General features: G+C 48.0%; 1 protein-coding gene across 1 annotated transcript in view; it reads left to right on the forward strand.

Annotated features, from left to right (window-relative positions):
- Nucleotides 1-1,358: 1,358 nt before the first annotated feature.
- FRMPD3 (FERM and PDZ domain containing 3) overlaps nt 1,359-17,409 on the forward strand; it is a 56,092-nt gene continuing 40,041 nt past the window's right edge. Inside the window, exons 1-3 of the mRNA XM_061179090.1 lie at nt 1,359-1,506; nt 4,526-4,628; nt 8,046-8,091. Of these exons, the coding sequence (XP_061035073.1) occupies nt 1,383-1,506; nt 4,526-4,628; nt 8,046-8,091 (273 nt within the window). The 5' untranslated portion in view covers nt 1,359-1,382. The remainder of the gene's footprint in view (nt 1,507-4,525; nt 4,629-8,045; nt 8,092-17,409) is intronic.

The raw sequence follows: 17,409 nt of genomic DNA on the forward strand, positions 1-17,409 counted from the left end.
AAATCAGCCACAGTCTGTCTTCCTGCCTGAGTTCTTCTGTGAGAGAGACAAGCCCAGGGCTATGAATTTCTCTTTTATACGATTACTCTAAACCTATCGAATCTGTGTCCTGATAAACAACCTAATTGCTTACAACCATTTGCTCCCAAGGAATTTGGTATTCTTCGCTAGTCAACAATCACTCTCATAGTGTCAGAACCTCCCACTTCTTTTCCAAACCTTACACTAGTTTGATTAACTAGCTCCTGGCCCTCTGTATCTTGTTCAGAAGGGCACTGCCTGGAACCTTAATTTTTGAGAATACACACACCTAGGCTAGGAAACTCAATCCCTTTTAGTAGGCCAATTCAGGGGGCTGAGGCTCTGGGCCTCTTGGCTCTGGTCCGCTCTCTTCTACCTCCACCTGCCCTATCCTTGCCTGCCGGCCATTGATTCCCCTTTTTGCCTCTTCCCTTGCCCCTGCACATAGTGCCTTCACAAAGCCCAGGGTCCCCCACGCCCTCACCCCTTAGGGCTCTTCATTCAAATAGTGAGCTCAGACCCATCCTTGCCTGCAGGGTGCTTCACCCTGGCCCTTACTGTAGACCCTCTATAAAGTCCTTGTGTAATGCCTAAGCTTCAGTAAGTTGCGCTGTCAGCGTCAGGAGTGCTATCTAATCTCTCCCGAGTACTGAGACAACGATTTTTCTTCTCCCAGCTCGTCTGGGTTCGGGTCTTCCGGCAGCCACAGGAGGCAGCTCTCCTTCTTGCCCACGGGAGCCGCTCTCCAGCTATCCCATTAACTGAAATAAGCTGGCGTTATGCACGGTTGTGTAGGTGGTGGTCCTGCACATGAGCCCGTTTGTTTACATATGGCATCTCAATAGTTTATTTTTATATATAACCTAAGGGACATTAAAGTTTAAAATTACACAAGGACTTCATGAAGGTGCTCCACATTCTGAAATGACTTCACATTCCTTCCCCACTTCCTTGCCTGTTTTGTGGTCCCTTCCCTCAAGGTTCTGGTTTCTCTTAGGGAGTTAATAGCCAGTTCAATGGGTGATAACCTTTTGAAATAACTGGCTGTTAGTCCTTTTTAGGACTGACTCTAATGTCAGGCTCCATGACACCAATTTCCTCTGTTGGCCCTGGCCCTGTAGACAAGTGGCTTCTCCTTTCTAGACTCTTCTTTCTCCAGTCTGAAATATGAGGCAGTCATCCCCTCTGCTGGTGCCAGAGGAGGTAGGAAGCGATGTGCGTGAACTCCCTGGTGCCGTGGCCAGCACCCTTGTCGGCGTCCCTCCCAGCTGCTTCTGAGGCTTAGTTGCCTTTGCGTCTTGTTTTGCTCCTATCTTCCCCTTCCCCTCAGTCATGTGATACAGGAAGAGAGCGCAAATGATATGGAATGTGAGCAGCTGCCAGCAGAGACGCTGCGACAAGTGACCATTCACCGGGACCCTATATATGGCTTTGGCTTCGTGGCCGGCAGTGAGAGGCCTGTGGTGGTGCGATCTGTGAGGCCAGGTAGGTGTCCCTCAGAGTGTCCCCGTGGCCCTGGCTCCTACCCCCCAACACCCACACATCGCCCCAAAGAGCAGAGCACCTGAGTATACTGTGTTGCCGAGGAACTCATGAAGAGTGGGTGAAGACTTGCCAACCAGTTACTGTGTGAGGGAGCTGGGCTTCTAAGACTTACCCACACACACCACCGAGGCTGCTGGGGCTCTAGACAGAGGCTGTAGTTGATGGTTTAGTAGGGTCTGGGTCTTAATAAAACTTCCCTTTGCACAGAACCTTCATAGAAGAGCCATACTGCCTTGGATGAGGAATACTCATCCGATTCGATTCAACAAATATGTATTGATCGCCTACTCTAAGCCCAGCAAGGTTATAGGGAAATACAAGACAGAGTTCCTGTCCCAAGAATCTAACCATCAGGCTCTGGAGACTAGTACACGTTCATGAAATAGGTCATCCATTAAAGACTGGAGTCAGGATATAGACCATAGGTGGGAGAGGAGAGTGAAATCTCCGAATGCCACAGTGGCATTACAACAGCTACCATTGATGTAGGTACTACTGTGTGCTTTACATCATCTTGTTCAATCCTCACAGCTGCGCCCACAAGGTAAGTAATACCATTCCTATTTTACAAATGAGGAAACTGAGGCATAGAGGAAGAGAAATGACTTGTCCAGGGTCACTCTGCTAGGAAGCAGCAGGGCTAGGATTTGCACTTAAGCCTGTGTGATGCCATGCGGGGGGAGCAGGGCTTGAATGGGACCATGCGGGGTGGACCAGGCGAGAACCCCACCGGAACTGTAAAAGCCTGCTGTCATTAATGAAATGGGAAAGGGCCTGAGCACTGTTTTGTTCTGAATCTTGCTAGGCATTGACAGAAAAGACAGACAGAAAGGAGCTCTATTCCTGACTTGCTGGGCCTGAGGCTTTAGATGTTTACAACAGTTTCTCGCTCAGTCAAGAGGAGCAGCCGGAGTACAAACTGGTCTAGCAGAAATTTGATGAATTTTGCAATCCTCCAAGGAAAAGAAAAAGATTTTTGTAAGCTCGCTCTTCAACTAGAGGGCATAAAGTAAAAAAACAATTCAGTACAAGAGTTCATGGCTGACCTAAGGCTCCCGAGTCAGTCATGCAGTTTGGCGAAAGGTTTTTGAGTCTCTCTGATCAGAAATCAAATTTGTCCTGGGAAAGAGGGACCCAGATAAAACTTAGTAACAGACCACCAGGAGCCCCTGGTTTAACTTCAGAGGAGACAGAATTCATAGGGTTGCTGCAGGTGGTATGAGAATGTAGAAGAAGGGGTTGGAGAAGTGGAGAGAAGGAAAGCCACAGGGGAGACCACGGGAGGCCACAGGGCTGGCAGGCTGATTGCAGAGAACTTGTTTTTGAGAGCGCAAGAAAAGATAAGACGCATCCTATAGAGGAACAGTTGTGGTTGAACAAGCCAACAAACCATTCCGTGAAAATAGTAGTAAACTGAGTTTACTACTGCCATCAGAGAGCCAAGGCTTGTGATGGAGATTGAGTTCCATGAGGACTTCCTCCATTAAAAGGAAGGAAGGAGGGATGGATGGATGGAAGGAAGGGAGGAAGGAAAGAAGGGAGGGAGGGAATAGGTAGGGTGGCCTCTACCTAAAAGATTGGCGTAATTGGCAGAAGTAGATAGGAGGAATGAAATGAGTTGAAGGAATTGTCCCTTGGAGGATATGATAACTACCATTTATTGAATTCTTACCAACATCAATCAGCTGTTTTAAGTGCTATACATTCATCATCCCATTTATCCTCCCAACATTCTTATGATGTTATTTTTCCATTTCACAGATGGAGAAAGAAAGATTCAGAGAGATTAAATGTTTCATCCACAACTAGTGAATTGCAGATATGAGGTTAGAGTCTGGGCCTGGCTGGCTGGCTGCAAAGAGTGGACTCTTCACCACCATGCTGCCCATTTCTGAAGTCACTGTGCTGTCGGGAGACTGGGCCGAGCGGGTTGAGGGCCATTGCAGTTGGAGTGGTGAATCCTGCTGGCTGAGCCACACTTAGCACACAGGCCTCACTCTCCAGAGCCACTGAGCTGTGCTCAAGTGACACAGTGGCCTTGTTATTGTTCACGTTTGTGGAATTTGCACAGCACACTTCTTTGTAGAGAGAGGAATAGTTGGGATCTGGCCCTTTTGAGTGGATCCCAATAAGCGTCCAGGCTGGTTTGAGAGAGGCATGTCGTTAAACATCTCTTTCAGGTTTGAGTTAAGCTGGGTCCAACTTCTCATTCTCCCTGAATCTCTAAAAAGCTTTCCTCCAAGAAGGTCTTTGCTAAACACCAGAAGCAGCATAGCCCGGGGCACCCCTCAAACCCACCCTTCACCCCAACCAGGAAGGTAAGGCCCTCAGGCAGGTCTGCTTTCTAAACCTCGACAGTAGAGATGGGAAGGAGGGAAAGGAAATTTCCAGGTGCCCGTGATTTAGGGTCTATGCCTTGTTCCCCTCATTTCTTGGAGAGTAGCATGTCTCAGAGGTGAAAGAAAATAAACCCTTCAGGTCTTTTAGTCCATCCCCCTGTCTCCAGGCAAGTGAGTGCCTACATCCTTCCAGACCAATGAGTTTGGATATTGTTCAAGTAAGAAGATTCCTCGCCCCCTCCCATCACCTGTAGCCCCTCCAATAGTCTAGAAGCCATTCTCTGTGCCCAAGCAGATCCCTCCTGGTGAAACGGAAGTTTGTGCTCCTCTCTGGACCCGAGCCAGGAAGCACTCATGAACCTCGTCGGAGCACCAGGCCTTTGCTGCCACACCACTCCCAGCCAAAGGAGGGCCGCTCCTCTCTTTCTCCAGTCCTCTGCCCTCCATCCGCCACAGGCAGCAGTGGCCCGGGGCGCAAACAGCGGCCCTGCCACTGGCCCCACTCGGCCCGCAGCGTCGCCTGCACCCACGTCAGCTCCCGCTCCCTCAGGCAGTGGCAACCCCCTCCCACCCAGGCCTGCGCTTTCCCAGCCCTCACGCCTGTCTCCTCTCCTCTGCAGGAGGCCCCTCTGAGGACAAGCTCCTGGCTGGTGACCAGATTGTGGCTATTAATGAGGAGGACGTGAGCGAAGCCCCCAGGGAGAGGTTCATAGAGCTCATCAGGTAATAGGGCCTTGGCAGGAGCTGAGTACGGCCCTCCCCTCCCACCAGTGGCGTAGCTGTGGCTGCCACAGCTCTCCCTGGCCCTGAGAGAGGAGCCCTCCCAGGGAGGGCAGCCCGAGCCAGGGTTCCTGGCTACCCAGGACATCCGGGGCCCAAGGGCCCTCACACACTCTGGCTTAGCCTCGTCCAGTGATGTGAGCAGGCACCCCCGCCCACATCACTGGACGGCCTCCTGCCATAGCTCACCTCACCTCCCTGCACCCAGCTGCTCCCCTTACCCACGCCCTTTGGTTTTCGACTTGCTGTGCAGTAAGCGACCAATGAGAACGAGTGACCAATGAGAACAATGAGTGACCAATGAGACAGACCAAGTGAGCAGTGAGAACCAAACAAGCCATTCAAAGGACATTCTGAGATAAGCACAATGTGAGCAAGTCACTGTTTCCCATCCCCCCCCCAAAAAAAACACACAAGAAGAAAATCCAAATCCCTGGCCAGTGGGTTGAAGGAGGGAACCTGCCATTGTGGATTTTGCTCACAGTGTGTGTGACCCCTTAGTGCCCTCCCCAGATGGGGGCAGGTGAGAGAGAGAAAGGGGTGTTAGCAGGACCACCACCCTCTGTCCGTGGAGTAATCACATGGACTTTTCCTCTCCTTTACCTCTATACACACCAAGCCACCACATACCACACACACACACACACACCATGCCACTACATACCTCCCCACACACACCATGCCACCACATACCACATACATACACACCATGCATACCACATACCACACACACCCACATGCACACCATACACACCCAGACACAAAACATGGCACCACACACACACACACACACACACACCCCATGCCACTACATACCTCCCCACACACACCATGCCACCACATACCACATACATACACACCATGCATACCACATACTACACACACACCCACATGCACACCATACATACACACACACAAACACACACACACACACACACCATGCACTACAAACATGCCTGCTCACACACACACACACGTACCATAGGCACTCCCACATGCCCACCACATGCACACCGCCGCCTTGCATAGACGTGTTGATAAGGAATGAGATGGTAGAAGCGACGGCTCTAGATTCCACGGGCTGACCTCAGTTTGGAGGACCTGGGCTGTCTCCCCTCAAATGGAACCCTGTGCCCGCTCTCCCACTCTCCCTCTCTGCCTGGTGTAGTCTGTTCCATCTCTGCATCCATCTCCTCAACCCTTCTTGATCTGGAGTGTTTCCATCCCACTTGTCTTTCTTGTTCTCCCAAAGCCCACCTGCCTTCAGACCCCCTCCCTCCCCTTCAAAGGCAGAGGAGCGGTACTCCCTTGCTAGCTCTGGAGGGGTTTGCAATGCTCCCTCCTGAAGTCCAGAGCAGGTCTTCCTTGACATGCTCCCCCTCCAGCTTAATATCTTGGAATGTGTCTGGTCCCTAATGACCCTTAGTTTGTCTCTTCTCCAAGTTCAGTTTGTCCATTGCATTCCCCCACTCTCCACCCTTCACCCTTCACACTCCACCACCACACCAATATGGGGTGAGTTCTTTCAATCCCATCAGGGTATGCTGGCGTTCTTTCAGGCTGACCCCTCAGAAGTCTTTGCTTTGCTTCTAGTGGATATCTTTGCACCCCAGAACAAGGTAGCCTGATTTTGTGAGGGAGCCCAGAGCATTTTCTGGGTCAAGACAGAGCTCACTCATTTGATAACCTCAGGGGCTAGCAGATCATTCATTCATTCAGTAAATATTTCTTATAATGAGTGTCTACTGTGCATCAGGCATTGTTCTAGGCACTGAATATACAGCAGTGAATAAGCTAGATGAAAATCCTTGCCCATTGGAGTTTACATTCTAGTGGAAGGAGACACACCCTAAGCAATAAACATGATAAATAAGTATTGTACAGTATACTAGAAGTTGATGAATGTTATTGAAGAATAGAAAGGGGATCAGGATAAAGAAGATCAGGAATGCTGGGCACAGGGGTGCAGAGTGCAACTTTAAATAGCACGGCCAGTGTCGGCCTCAATGAGGAGGTGACATTTGAAGAAAGACTTGGGGACTTCCCTGGCAGTCCAGTGGTTAGGACTCCATGCTTCCACTGCACAAGTTTGATCCTAAGATTCTGCATGCCGCGCAGCGTTGCCAAAAAAAAAAAAAAAAAAAAAAGACTTGAAGAAAACGAGGATGTTAGAGAAGGCAAGAAGAACCCAGTGTAAAGGCCCTAAAGCAGGAGTGTGTCTGGTGTGTTTGGGGAACAGGGGAGAAGCCAGCGTGTGGAGTGCGGTAAAGAAGGGGGAGAGTCGTAGCTACTGCAAGGACTTTGGCTTTGTTCTACATGAAATGGGGAGACGTGGCAGGGGCCGGAGCACAGGAGTCACATAATCCGATTTAACACTAGGCACCTGCCCTGGTCAAGAGACAGGATTTTCCATGGTGTTTTCCCTGGAATACAACTCCTTCCTTCCCCTGGGAGCTTCCCAGACCCTGCAGATGATTCATCCCTGGACTCTGCCTCATTGAATATGGGAAATGGTCCAAGTCCTTGAGCAGGGAGCCTTGGCCTTCCTTGAATACCCAGAATCAAGGGCATCTTGACTCCGCTTCCTGAACACCTTTGTTCCCAGAAACATTTGAAAAAGGCCAACAAAGAGAGGGGAAGCTCCTTCAAGGCGAACTCTTTCCATTCCTTTAGTTCCTTTAAAGGATTATGTATTCCTGGAAGAGAATTTTCATACCTCACAGCTTGTTGGATCATTGGCATAATTCTTGTCTGAAGAGTTTCAAATTCTTCATCCTTTGGAATATTTGCTATCTGGAGAGTCTTGCCTTCCATCTGTTGCTCCCTGGCTCTCATTTTTTTGGTCCTTCAATTAAAACAAATCTGCTGAGTATGAGTCATGATGACCAAATGACCTCCTTTGGGTTTTTCCTTTCAGTTTCTCCTCTTGCTTAAATACCAAATTGCCAATAATCATGGTACACGTTTCCCAGGACTCTGACTGTGCTCCCTTTGAGTTCCATAATTCAGGTCTTTAGTTTTCCTTGAGAATTTTTTAGCCTATAGATAAAATTGCTCCTAGGGTTTGAGGATTTCTACAGAGAGAATGTGAGAAGGAATATTAAAAAAGACCTGAAAAATGACAACCCCAGAGATAATGGTAATACCATCTTCAGACGCTTGTGTGAACCTATATGTAGGGTGTATGTCAGCCGCCACAAATGATGGCAGGCGAGGCAGCCATGCGCATATCTAGATTGCCCTCTGTCCTAATCCATATGCCTGAATGCAGCCCAGGGGAGAATTCTGGTGTTGCTTCTTGTGCTAGATGAGTACCCAGTGCATGATACACTACTCTCCTGTTCCCTCTTCTCTCTGTAGGAGCGCTAAGGAATTCATCGTTCTTACAGTTCTGCACACTCATCAGGTGAGTGAGCCTCTTTGCCATCCGCCCTTCCTCCTGATTGAGGCAAGAGTATCCCCATATTGGAAAGTTATAGCCATGGGAGAAGGGGAGGAGGGAGACGAAGACCAATATTGTTGTGAGCCAAGGATTTAGGAGTGAACTTAAAAGCGTACCTTCTGAACATCTTGTCTACGCTCACGTCCCAGACTTGAGGATTTTGAAGGGCTACACAGTGCTTTGTTCTGCCTTGTGCTCTCTGCTTTGCCCCACTTAAGCTGCCCCACCCCTGCCCCAGTTCCAGACATATTTTCTACCTCCTTTTTGCTGTGCCCCATCAAAATTTCCCTGTCCAGTGTCCGATTCCCTTAATCCTTGCAGACGGTGGGTGCTAATCTTATTTATTCATTCACACAGGTGTGTACTAAATGGCCTACAATATGTGAGACACAGCACTGTTTTGGGGGATTTACTGTAAAGTTGCTGGGGAGGTACAGTTGGACAAACAGGTTCACCTTTGTCCAGGTTCAGTCACTAACTGGCTATGTGACCTTGCGTGAGTTAGTTCCCTTTTCTGAACCTGTTTCGTCATCTGTAAATTGAGGGATTTAGACTAGAACAGTGTTCCCTGAACTTGCCTGATCATAATAGTCACCAGGACTGTTTATTAAAAGTGAAAGGCCCCAGACCCTTCTTCTCAAAAGCTGAAATCAGAAGGCACAGTGTCCATTACTAGGTCACATCCTTATAGTCATCTTAACTCAAATTCACAACCCAGGTGCAAAACTTCTGCATGCAAAACTCAGAGCCCTCCTTCCACCTCCAGCCTAGTTGTCCCTTTCCAGTGTCCCCAACTCTACCCTGCACCCCAGCACTTATGTCCCAACCCCATCCCATAGCCACAGGGGAGGTCACATCTGTTGGGGATGGGAGACATGAAATCAGGGGAGACTTCACAGAGGAGGCTGCACCTGAGCTCTACCTTGAGAGATGGGGCAGGATTTCCCAGGCACAGATGGAGGGAAAGCTTATCCAGAGAGAGATGACATTTCTGTGCAAAGCGAGGGGCAGTGCATAGATGCAAGGCATGGGCTCACGAGTCTGGAAGACGGGGTTCAAATCAAACTCTGGCATTTACTGCCTCTCCTCATGGCCCCCAGCCATCTTCTGTGTCAATGTGAACCACACACACAAACATACACACACACATGCGTGCGCGCGCGCGCACACACACACACGCTTCCTGGTATTTAGGCCTTTCTCAATTACAATTCTCCTGTCTCAGGGCTTGCAAGCTCCACCCCTCAGTGGGTGTTACCAATAGGCCCCTCCCTCCCCACCTTACTGCGCACGATTAGTTGCCTAGTGGGCAGTGGGCAGTCAGCCCTCACTCCCCAATCACCTGCCATGAAAATGGCTACCAGTTCCCCCCAAAAATGATGCTTGTGGCGTGGTTGGAATTTACCTCTCTGATCAGAGACCCATTGTGGGTTACTTTGTTAGTCAGGTCTCCTCAAATGTCACTTCCTTGCAGAAGCCTTCCTGGACTATCCTTTCTAAGATAGAATCTACCTGCCACTATCTCCTGATACTGCTTAATTTTCCCAGCAGAGCTGAAATATTATATTTTTTAACTTTTTGTTTTGAAATCATTGTAGATTCACAGGAAGTTGCAAAGCTAGTACAGTGACATCCTTTACCATGTTTCTCCCAGTGGTTACGTGTTACATACCTACAGTACCATATCAGAACTGGGGCACTGATGTCAGTACAATGTGTGCGTAAGTTTCAGTGTCACTCTATCACATGTGTGGCTTCATGTATCAACACAGTCAAGATACTGGACAGTTCTATCACTGAAAGGATCCCTCATGTTGCCCTTTTATGGTGCCCCTACTCACCACCCTCAATCCCTGTCAACCACTAGTCTGTTTTCCATTTCTGTAGTTTCATCATTTCAAGAATATTGTATAAATGGAATCATAGAGTATGTAACCTTTGGTGGTTGGCTTTTTTCACTCAGCACAATGCCCTTGAGATTCATCCAAGCCATTGCTTGTATTAATAGTTTGCTCCTTTTTATTGCTGAATAGTATTCCATGGTATGGATGAACCACTGTTTGGTCATCCACCCATTGAAGGACATTGGGGTTGCTTCCAGACTTTGGCTAGCCCAGTTAAAGCTGCTATAAACATTCATGTACAGGCTTTTTTGTGTGTGAGCATTAAGTTTTCATTTCTCTGGGACAAATGCCCAAAAGTGTGATTGTTCAGTCATATATTAGATGTATGTTTAATTTATTAAGAAACTGCCAGGCTACTTTCCAGAGTGGCTGTATCATTTTACATTCCCATGAAATATTATACTTATAGGTATTTATTGTCTGTCTCCCTCAATAGAATGTCAGCTCCACGAGGGTAGAGGCTGTGGTTCACTGCTGTATCCCCAGCGCCTGGAACAGCACCTGGCATAGAATAGGCACTCAATAAGTATTTGTTGGAGGAACGAAGGAAATCCAACTTCCAGCCAGCACGGCAACCTAAACTAAAACTAAACTAAACTCAAGTGTCCAAACTTAGGTGCAGAATGAAGAGCCTAACACCCCCCTGTATCTCTGTCCCAACTCTCATCCCAGTGCCCCCAACACCCCTTTGTCCCCCAGTTCTTATGCCCCCACTGCCCATCCCATGGCCTCTTTGCCGTGGCCAGGCTGCTTTCCTTCTCTCCTTTGTACATTTCTTAGTTCTCACTGCCCTGCAGACTTCTGTCCACATCTCTTCGAACACATGGCTGTTTCCTTGAAGGCCTGGCTTGAGACTCATGTCTTCCAAACACCTTTGCCTGACTAACCTCAATGAGAGTTTCTAGTTCATTCATTTGTTCGCCAAACATGTACTGAATGCTTACTATTCTAGGCGCTCTTCCAGGCTGGGAATATGGCAGTGCACAGCACAGACATGGTTCCTACTCTCAGAGAGCTTACATTCTAGTTCTTGGCCTTGTGCTCTCTAAACCCTAGAAACATTGAAAAGTGGGTGAGCACATATACACAGGAGTGATAGGTAAAACAATTAGAAACCTGTACAGGAGGGGCCTTCCAATCAAAATGTAAGCCAGCCACAGGCACAGGAGCATAGTCTCGCAGGCCGCCTAACTGTGCCAGGTGTTAACCCTTTAGTTGATCTTTAATAAAGAGGTCCCAGGGGAGAGGTCAGGTGGCACCCAGGAAGCTTAGGGCACTGACTACTTACCAATCAGTGGGAGAGAATCCCTCAATATTTTACAACAGGTATGGCCATACCAGTGCATCCCAACCAAATGTCAGCCTTGCATACACGTACAGTCGATCCTCAGTATTCACAGATTCCGTATTTGCAAATTCGTCCACTGCCTAAAATTTATTTGTGACTCCGAAATCCATACTCACGGCAGTTTCCTGGTCATTTGCTGACATGCGCACATCGTGAAAATTTTGAGTCTCCCAATGCACATTCCCAGCTGAGGTCAAACAAGACGATGCTCTGTCTTCTTGTTTTAGCTGTCATGCAGAGCCGTCCAGAGGATGGAGATGGTAGGGGGCAGTGCAGTGTAGTGCAGGAAGCTCCAGCTCTGGGGACAGTTGGATGGGGTTTGAATGCCCACTCTGTTAATGGGGCAGCTTCAGGCAAGTCACAACACTTCAGAACCTCATTTTCTCCTGGTGAAATAAAGAAAATCGAATCTACCAGGGTGAGTTGTTTTTAGAATTTAAGATTATAATCTATGTGAGATACACACACACACACACATTTCCCCCAGGAACAACTGTTCAGTATTCATTAGTTCAGTGCTCACACAACTATGAACAGCAGAAATCAACCGAGAGAATCTTCTCTCGCGCTAAAGTGAAAGCTTCTTGAAGACCCCCAGCACATGTTCACTGTTACAGCTCCTACATCACAGAACATGGTAGCACTTGGTATCTCATGGGTGCCTGTTACCAGACTCTCATGTTCAAGCTTGACAGTCTCCAGAAGAAAATCTCCTGATAGGTCCAGGTTGTGGCCCAAGAATCTGTACTTTTAATAAGAGCCACAAGTAATTCTGATGCTCAGTAGAATTTGGGAAACATTGAACCAGACAGTCTTTAAGGCCCCTGCCACTCCTACATTCTGTGGCTGATAATGGTCTAATACAGTGGTCCTCTACTGGTTATACATTTGAACCTCCTGAGAAGCTCTTAAACATATTGATCCTTGGGCTCTAGCCTCGGACCAATTGAATTAGAAGCTCTGGGGATGGAGCCCAGGTATTGATCTTTTGAAAACTCTCCCCAAATGATTCTGATATGTAGCCAGGGTACACGGTCTAATGTATAGTCTCTTTCTGATGGCATTTTCCTTTTAAAGGAGTGACTGTTACCATGGCAGATCATTGGGGAGTATTCTGGGCAGTCATAGGGATCCTTTCCCAAGGACCCTCAAACCATACTGCATAGATAGCCACTTATTAAGTCTATATGTATTTAAGAGTGTTCTTTAATCTTTGAGTGACCAACTATTCCCCGTGATTGACTGAATATGTATTCATTTTGGTACCCTTAGACCTTGTCACATCATATGCCCTCAATAAATATTTTAAAATAAAGTACTGGCTTGTGACCTAGAATAGCCCTGGCAAAGCAAGCAGACAGTCCCTTCAAATGAAACCCTAGTTTTCTGGTTTTGAAAACTTAGCCTGTACCCAAAGAGTCTCAGTCCCCTCTGCTTGGAACCACCTGTCCAGAAAAAAAGCCAAAATAATGGGAACCACCGCAGAAGAATTAGTTTCCACAGAGCTTCTTCAGTATACTGCTTGGCAGAGAGTAGGTGCTCAAACCCTATCTGCTGAATTGATAAAGTAATTTGATATTAACCCTAGCAATCAACTACTGCCTTCTATTCTGTGCCTACTCTGCGCTTGGTGCTAGGGGAAGACACAGCAATATAAAATGTCATCTCTTCTTTTACAGCATGGTTGGGGAGATGAGCAATGGTCGTGTGGATTCACAAGGAGTATTACAGGAAATCCAGGGAGGGGAATGGCAAGGTTGGGGAAGGGTTCAGGACCAAGGTAGAATTTGAGCTGGGTTTTAGAGGTGGCATTTAGCTGAGCAAAAGGGATGCTGGGGGCCCTGAAGGGTGGGGATGGTGAAGAGATAGCATGAGGTAGGCACAGAAGCGGGAAGAAGCCCCATGTGTCCAGGGAGCTGTGGGCAGAACACCCAACTAGGCGATAGATGGGGAGTGAGGGTTATGTGTGGTTTGTGGGGAACCTTGGAAGCCGGGGAGAGGACATGTTCCCCTCTAGGCAGTCCTGAATGCAGGAACGAAAGACCCCTGGGTCCCTTATCAGTGGGCCCCTGACACCAGGATGGCCCTCCATTGTCTCCGGCTCCCACAGTGGTTGCTATGGGAATTGCTTATAAGTAGGCTCTGGTGTCAAAAGAAAATGAGGCAGCAGAAAGGGAAATCAGGAGGCTGTCAAAGCTTCAGGAACCTGAGCTCCATGTTCTTAAAATCCTTTCACAATTATCGAAGTGCAGCCCTATCATACACTAAAACGTTTGGCCGTATACCTGTCTTTGGCCAAGGTATAAGTGAACACAACCCTGAAATCTGTACTAATAGAGCCACCAAATTAAAAAATGGTCAAAGAATCACCAGCTGCTTAATTCAGTCCTGAGGGAAGAGGCAGCCTCTCTCTTCTGTTGCTTATTCCACGGAGCCGCTGGCTTCACATTTACTTCAAGGGGCTTGCAATGGCCCCGGAGGTACTTAGCAATTCTAGTCCCGTGTTTCAGGCCAAAATTCATTTCAGCCAGAAAGGGTTAGGACATTTCCAACAATTCCTGGGCACTACCCTCTCAGAGATTCTGACTTTTGAAGTCTGGTGTAGGCCTAGAAATCTGTGTTCTAACGAGCATTTCCCAGTGATTATTATCATCAGGTAAGTTTTAGACACAGTGGGTGAGTGCATGCTAATGAGTTAGTGCAGGACTCTGTGAATTTCTTCTGTAAAGGGCCATATAGTAAATACTTCAGGCTTTGTAGGCCATACGTGGTAGCACAAAAGCAGCCATAGGCAATGCATAAATGAAGAGAATGGCTGTGTTCCAGTAAAGCTTTATTTACTAAAATATGTGGTGGGCAGGAGCTGGCCCACACAGGCCCATAGTCTGCTGGCCCCTGAAGTGGGTTCCTTCCTCCTTCTAGGTACCACATTTGAATGTTGACCAGGGCCTTCCCAATTCTCAATACTTTAATTCAAATGAGCGACTCTAGTATCAAGAACTTCAGGCCCCATATTTGCACTTTGAAGATGCTTTGGGACAGGGCGACCTTTGAGAGCCCCTCAAGTCACACTGCAAGGTAGGCGTCACCTGTGTCGAAGCATAAAGCTAGACATGACTCCGTGACATGTAGCAGAGACCAGCTGGCAACGAGTGAGTCACCATCAGTGATCGAGGCTGAAGACCGAGAATAGGATGGAGTCTTAGAAACCAACAGGACAAGGGTCAATGAGGAATGAGGCACAAACAAGCTGAAAACAGCTGTACAACAGACACTGGAAATGACTATAATCCTTGAGGATAGCAAGGAGGCTGTCCCCTCTCCATACGTGATACATAAGAGGGTACCAGTTAGGGTTCTTCATTTGTTCAAATCCATTCACTAGGACCAAGGTAGAACCAGACCAGTGAACGAAAGACCAGGAATGGACTTCCAGCTTCAGTCCGCTGTGGGGAATGATGGCTAATCCAAGACTCGGAAAATCTGGGTTCTGGTTTTTGCTCCACTACTCAGTTATTTGGATGCGTTGAGTAAACCGTATCCTCTTCCCTGGCCTCCGTTTCTTATGTAAAAATGAAGGGTGGACTAAAATGGCCCATTCAGGTCTCTAGAGATGCCGCATTCCACACTGTGCATGAGGGCATTCGATGACAGATGATCACAGAGAAAAGAGAGGGTGGCTGTCAGGTAGAACAAAGAGTTCACCTACCTTGTGTCTGGCACCTCCGGTGGAAATGTGACTACTGTGGAGACAGGAGTCAAGCAGAGCTGCCTGAACAGAAGTACAGATCCTTCTATCTTGCCCCCTCCCTTTGCTCCTGCCTCAGCCCACAGCCTCCACCCAAGATTTGAGCACCAAGCTGTGCAACACAAAGGCATTTCTCGACTTCCATGAACAATCAATACTGTAATCACTTTGTGCAACGATCTCCAGCCCTGGATTTCCTTGTGCTATATTGTCTGCTGCCAACAAATTGTCTCTGTGGCTCAGGATGAGAAGTCTAAGGTTCCTTTAGCTCGGTGGTTTCCAACCTTAGCTGCATTTTGAAATCATCAGAAGCTTAAAAAGATACGAATACCTGGGCCCCATCCCCAGGAATTAAAAAATTTTTTTCAAACCCCGGGGTTTTTTTTAAAGCTCCTCCCTCCGGTGTTTGTGCCCTCTAGCCAGCACTGAGACCCACTGCCTGACGTTCTGCTGGACTCGGTGACTTTCTGCAGTCTGCCCTCTGTGGGGAGTGAGCTTGTTGGCTCTGGAAGAGAACACAGCTGGGACCAGGGCCCAAGAGCTGACGAGGACATTTGTTTCTGGTGTGTCTTTATCTTAGGGCCCTGCCCTCCTGTGGCTGATCTAGTAAATGAATTCCAACCGCAGCGTTAATGGCAGAAAATAGCTTAATGTATTGCCTTCCCAGCTGGTGGGGACCCTTCAGGGCCTTAACACAAAGGAATGCTTGATTGTAGGGCTCGCAGGCTCCATGGCAAGGCTGGTAGGGGAGGCGGTTTGAAGGAGCCCCAAACCTGATTTCCCCCTTCCTCATCTCAGTAAATGGCATCTCCATTCTTCCAGTTGACTCCTCTTTCTCACCTCCCACAACCAATCCGTCAACATAGCATCTTGGTTCTATCTTCAGAATCTAGCCAGAATCCACTCACTGGGGATCATAGCGCCATTATTACCATCCTGGCCCAAGCCTCCATCATATTTTAAACTGTATTCCTGCAGTAGACTCCGAACGGGTCTCCCTCCTCTGGCTGCCACCCTCCTGTACTATTTTCCACACAGCAGACAGAGGCATCCGTTTTAAATGCAACTCAGACCCTGTCTGTTCAAAACCCTCCGGTGGAGCAAAACCCGAAGTTCCTGACACGGCTTACAAGGCCCTACGTGATCCAGCCCCCAGACTCCTCTCCGGCTCCCCGCTCAGTCGTTCCGCTCCGGCCACACTGGGCTTCCTGGCTGCTCCCGCCGCACCCCAGTCCTCCTGCCACCTCAGAGACTTTCTTGTTCTTTCTTCCTGGAAGGCTCTTGCTCCAGATATCCTCATGGCGGTCTCAACCTCACTTCCTTCAGGTCTCTGCTTAAATGTCACCTCCTGGAAGAGGTCTTCCCTGACCGTCCCGTCTAAAATAACACCCCGGCTACTCCCCACCCTCACGGCCTCAGTCTCTGCTGTAGTCCCTCACTCTGCTCGATTTGTCCTCGTGTCCTTATTTGCTACCTAAGAGATATTTCTGTGTTTATTGTCTGTCTGTCTGTCCCTGCTAGGGTGGGCGCTCCTTGAGGCCAGGGAGTTTTGCCCATCTTGTTCACTGCTGGATCCCTCATCACCTAGAACTGTGCCTGGCACAGAGTGGGCCCTCCCTAAATTTGTCACACGGATGAATAAATGCCCCCAAAGATATGAGGGTGCCCCTCACCAGGACTCCTGCATTTCCTCAAATCCACGGCCCACCCAGGAAAGACTTAGTTTCCAGCATTTGCTAACCATGCATCCTGCTGAATTTGTGGGAGTTTTCGAAAACTGGAGAGCCTAGCGGATTGAGCATTTCTTATAGAATTGGATGAACAAAGTAGTGGAGAGCCCAGAACTAGGAACCCAGGACACCTGGGTAAAATCCCTAATGTCTCTACTCCCAAATAGTGTAGAAATTGTGGAGAAATCCTTTTGGAGGGCTAGGCCTCCTTTCTTCCACATCTAAAATAATATTTTCTATGAGCCTCCATCCTAGGGGCAGGGCATATCTTTGAAATGAATAAGATTATTTCTGTAAATCCTTTGCGATGTTCATATTCAGATGTAATAAAAACCCACCATTTAGGTATATCTCACATTAAGGAAATCAAATATATAAAACTTCAGTGCATGTTATTACAAAGAATTTTTGCAAACTCCCCTAGGCCTAGAGCATTAATAATGGGATTCAACTTACTCAAATTCGATTCATGCCCAGCTTACACAGAACATACCAATCACCTAAGGAAGCACTTAGCACATTGTCTTGCACCTACTAGGGAATCCATACTTA

The sequence above is a fragment of the Eubalaena glacialis genome, chromosome X (assembly GCF_028564815.1).
Source record: "Eubalaena glacialis isolate mEubGla1 chromosome X, mEubGla1.1.hap2.+ XY, whole genome shotgun sequence".
Classification (NCBI taxonomy): domain Eukaryota; kingdom Metazoa; phylum Chordata; class Mammalia; order Artiodactyla; family Balaenidae; genus Eubalaena; species Eubalaena glacialis.